We start from the raw sequence: 3,288 nt of genomic DNA on the forward strand, positions 1-3,288 counted from the left end.
CCATACCGACGCGGGGCTCCAACTCACGGACCGCGAGATCATGACCTGAGTCCAAGACGATGCTCAACCGACTGAGCCACCCAGGCGCCCCAACTTGTGCCCTTGATGTGTGAACGGACACTTCATCTGCTTCATTCTCTGTCCCGGAAGAGTGCTTGCTGTACGCAGCAGGCATTTAGTTAGTGCATGCTAACGCCGAATGAATACACGCTTTCCAGACTTCTTCGCAAGGGCAGTCGAGGCTGAGGCGGCGCCTCCCCTGTGAGGTCTTCCCAGATCGCCCCCGGCACTGCCCACCGCACGTTCGTCAGGACAGAGAGCAGCCTTTGGAGAGTGACCACGGAGGAAGTGGATTTCGGCCAATTTACACGGCCACCTGCGGCTGGCGGCCCCCGCGCGGAACCGTGCGGCCCTCACCTCTGTGGCGCCCATCGGGACCCGAAACCACTCGAGCCCTCGCTGCTTTCGCTGGGCCGCGGAAACTCAGGTAGCGGGAGCGGGCCGGGAGCGCGCTCGACGCTCAGCAGGTGTCTGCGGAGGCGCGCACGCTCGGCCCCGCCCATCAGCCCCCTCGCCTATCAGCCCCCTCCCCCGCCCCGCCCCGCGCAGGCGCAGAAGCCGCTCGCCCCACGCCTCTTCCGGCTCCCGGGCTTCGCGGCAGATTCGTCGCCGTCCGCCCGCCGGGCCGGCCTCGCGGGCTCGAGAGTTTCAGCGGCGGCTCTGCCAGCGCGCGGGGAGCTTGGGCTCCGCGGCCTCACGCTCCAGGCCGCGAACCGCGTGCGGAACTGGGCCTCGGCGGCCGTGGCGAATCGGCGCGGGGCAGCGGCGAGGCGAGCCCTGAGCACGCCCGGGGACTCCGAGACCGAGCGGGTGCGCGCCTCCCCGAAACCCCCGTCCTCTCCGAGACCCGTGCGCTCCCCGACTCGCTTGCCCACCCTGAGACCCCCGTCCGTCCCCAGGCCCGTGCGCGCCCAGACATCCCGTCCGCCCTTAGGACCCGAGCCCACCCGGAGATCCGCTCCGGTCCTGGAGACCCATGCGGTCTCCGAGACTCGCCCCCCGCCCCGGAGACCCCTGCCCACTGCACCGTGCCTTGGGCGCAGTGATGTGGGCTCCCGGCGCAGCTGGGCAGGGGGCGTGGTACTGGCGGGTCCCTGGCGCGTTAGCAGGCCTGAGCACTGTGCACCGGAGCCGTCGTAGACGCGGCTGGGTGAGGAGGCCCCAGGCCATGTAGCCTTATCTAGTGGCTGGGTCACTCGTGATAGGTGCCTGCCTGATGGTATTCAATCCTGCAGAGGCGCCTGAACCGAAATACTATCTACAGATGGGGATGATTTCTGGGAAAGAAGGGAGTTTGGCAGACGGACAGTCTGCTAGACGGACAGTCAGGCAGTTAGAAGTGCTGCCCCGCGAGTAGCCGGCGGTCTGGAGCTCAGCACTGTTGGCATGTGGGTTTGGATCAGCGTCTGTCGTGGGTGTGTCCCGCTTAGGCGGGATGTTTACTTGTGGCCCTGGGGCACCCTGGCCCTGCTGTAGAGGGCACCATGGAGGCCCCAGTTGTGAAACAGACTCTTGGTAGGAACGGCGGTGGATGCTGGAGGGGAGGATACTGCTGGGTGATGGCAGGGGTGAGGAGAGGTGGGGTCCCCGGAAGCTTACCAAGAGGGGCCAGAGGGTCTGAGGGTATGTGGGACGCGCTTGGCACGGATGCCAGGGGCTCCTCGGTCTCACGGCTTCTCCTCCCAACTCCAGGATGGACCCAGCGGTCTCTGCGGTCCGGGTGGCCGTTCGGGAAGCAGTTCACACCCTGTCCTCTTGTGAGGATGGCGACCGCGTCCTTTCCACCTTGGGATCCCTGAAGCGGTATCTCAGTGGCGCGGAGAGCCCAGCGCCCCCGGGGGAGCAGGAGGAGTTCGCCAGGGTGCACTTTGCCGCCGTCCTCCGGTGTCTGGCGGGCAGGCTGAGCCCCGGCTGGCTGGAGCTTGGGGCTGACGACGGGCTGGAGGAGCTGTGCGCCAGCTTCTTCCTGGAGGGCCCGGCTGACCAGGCCTTCCTGGTGCTGATGGAGTCCATCGAGGGTGCTGCCGGGTGAGTGGGACTGGGCCTCATTACGGGGTCACCTGTCCCGTCTGAGGCCCGAGCGTGGCCTGAAGGGTTGTGAACCGGCGGGTTCTGGGAGAATCTGGTGCCCTGAAAGGAGAGACAGTCGCAGAGCACCTGAACTGTTAAAGCGGTTGGTGTTCATCTTTCTTGTCCTGAAGAGGCTCTTGCTGTAGGTCCCGCCGAGTTGGTGAAGGGAGGGGGCAGGAGCGTCCCATCCCGGTGGCTTACGCAGTGGGTCAGCTCCTGACTGAGGTGACGCAGGGAGGCAGTGGGCAGCACCGGCGCCCTGGGACCCTCTGACCCGCTCGCGGCTGTCTGCTCTGCAGTGAGGCCCGAGGGCGCTGCCGCGGGCTCCTGGGGACGCTTTCTCAAGCCGGTTCCCAGACTCAGTGTCAGAGCACGTGCCGGGCCTGAGGGGACGTGGCCGCCGTGTGGTGGTGAAGCTGGGTTTTAGCGGTTCCTGACATAAGCGGCAAGCACCCTGTAGGGTGGAGCGGGAGGGGAGGGTGGCGTCCAGTGACTCGGTGGTGGTGGAGCTGCCCTGCGCCTGGTGGGCACTCATGCCGCACCACTGCTGGCTATTTGGCAGCAGGAGAAAAACTTTTTTTTAACATCTATTTAGTTTGAGGGAAAGAGAGCATGAGCAGGGGAGGGTCAGAGAGAGAGACTCCCAAGCAGGCTCCAGGCTGTCAGCACAGAGGCTGAGGCAAGGCTTGATCCCACAAACCCTGGGATCATGACCTGAGCTGAAGTCAGGAGCCACCCAGGCCCCAGCATGGGATTTAAATACTCGTTTTAAGTGCTGACTACGCTGTGGGACTGCTTGTTTGGGGGGGGGCGGCCAGGGGCTCGCCGTTCTGCCTGTCACACCTGCCCTTGCTTCAGCCCGAGCTTCCGGCTGATGAAGACCGCGCAGCTGCTGGCTAGGTTCCTGGGCGCGGGCAGGATGGCGGCGGTGATGGAGGGCCAGTGTCGCCGGCTGGGGGAGCCAGCCTCGCCCCTGCTCCAGGAGACGCTCCTCACCAAGGTGGTGGGCCTGCCCGACCGCCTGGCCAACCGTCTGCAGCGGGAGAACCTGGACGCGTTCCTGCCCCAGAATTACTTCCCTCTGCTGGCCGAGGAGATGGTGCGCGTGCTGCAGGCGGTGGTGGACTCCCTCCGAGGTGCGGGCCCCTCCACGCTGTC

The 3,288-nt window shown here is 66.0% G+C and overlaps 1 protein-coding gene across 1 annotated transcript in view; it reads left to right on the plus strand.

The window, feature by feature from the left end:
- Positions 1–629: 629 nt before the first annotated feature.
- TELO2 (telomere maintenance 2) overlaps positions 630–3,288 on the plus strand; it is a 9,625-nt gene continuing 6,966 nt past the window's right edge. Inside the window, exons 1-3 of the mRNA XM_029949366.1 lie at positions 630–870; positions 1,753–2,088; positions 2,989–3,266. Of these exons, the coding sequence (XP_029805226.1) occupies positions 1,754–2,088; positions 2,989–3,266 (613 nt within the window). The 5' untranslated portion in view covers positions 630–870; position 1,753. The remainder of the gene's footprint in view (positions 871–1,752; positions 2,089–2,988; positions 3,267–3,288) is intronic.

The sequence above is a fragment of the Suricata suricatta genome, chromosome 8 (assembly GCF_006229205.1).
Source record: "Suricata suricatta isolate VVHF042 chromosome 8, meerkat_22Aug2017_6uvM2_HiC, whole genome shotgun sequence".
In the NCBI taxonomy this organism is placed as follows: Eukaryota; Metazoa; Chordata; class Mammalia; order Carnivora; family Herpestidae; genus Suricata; species Suricata suricatta.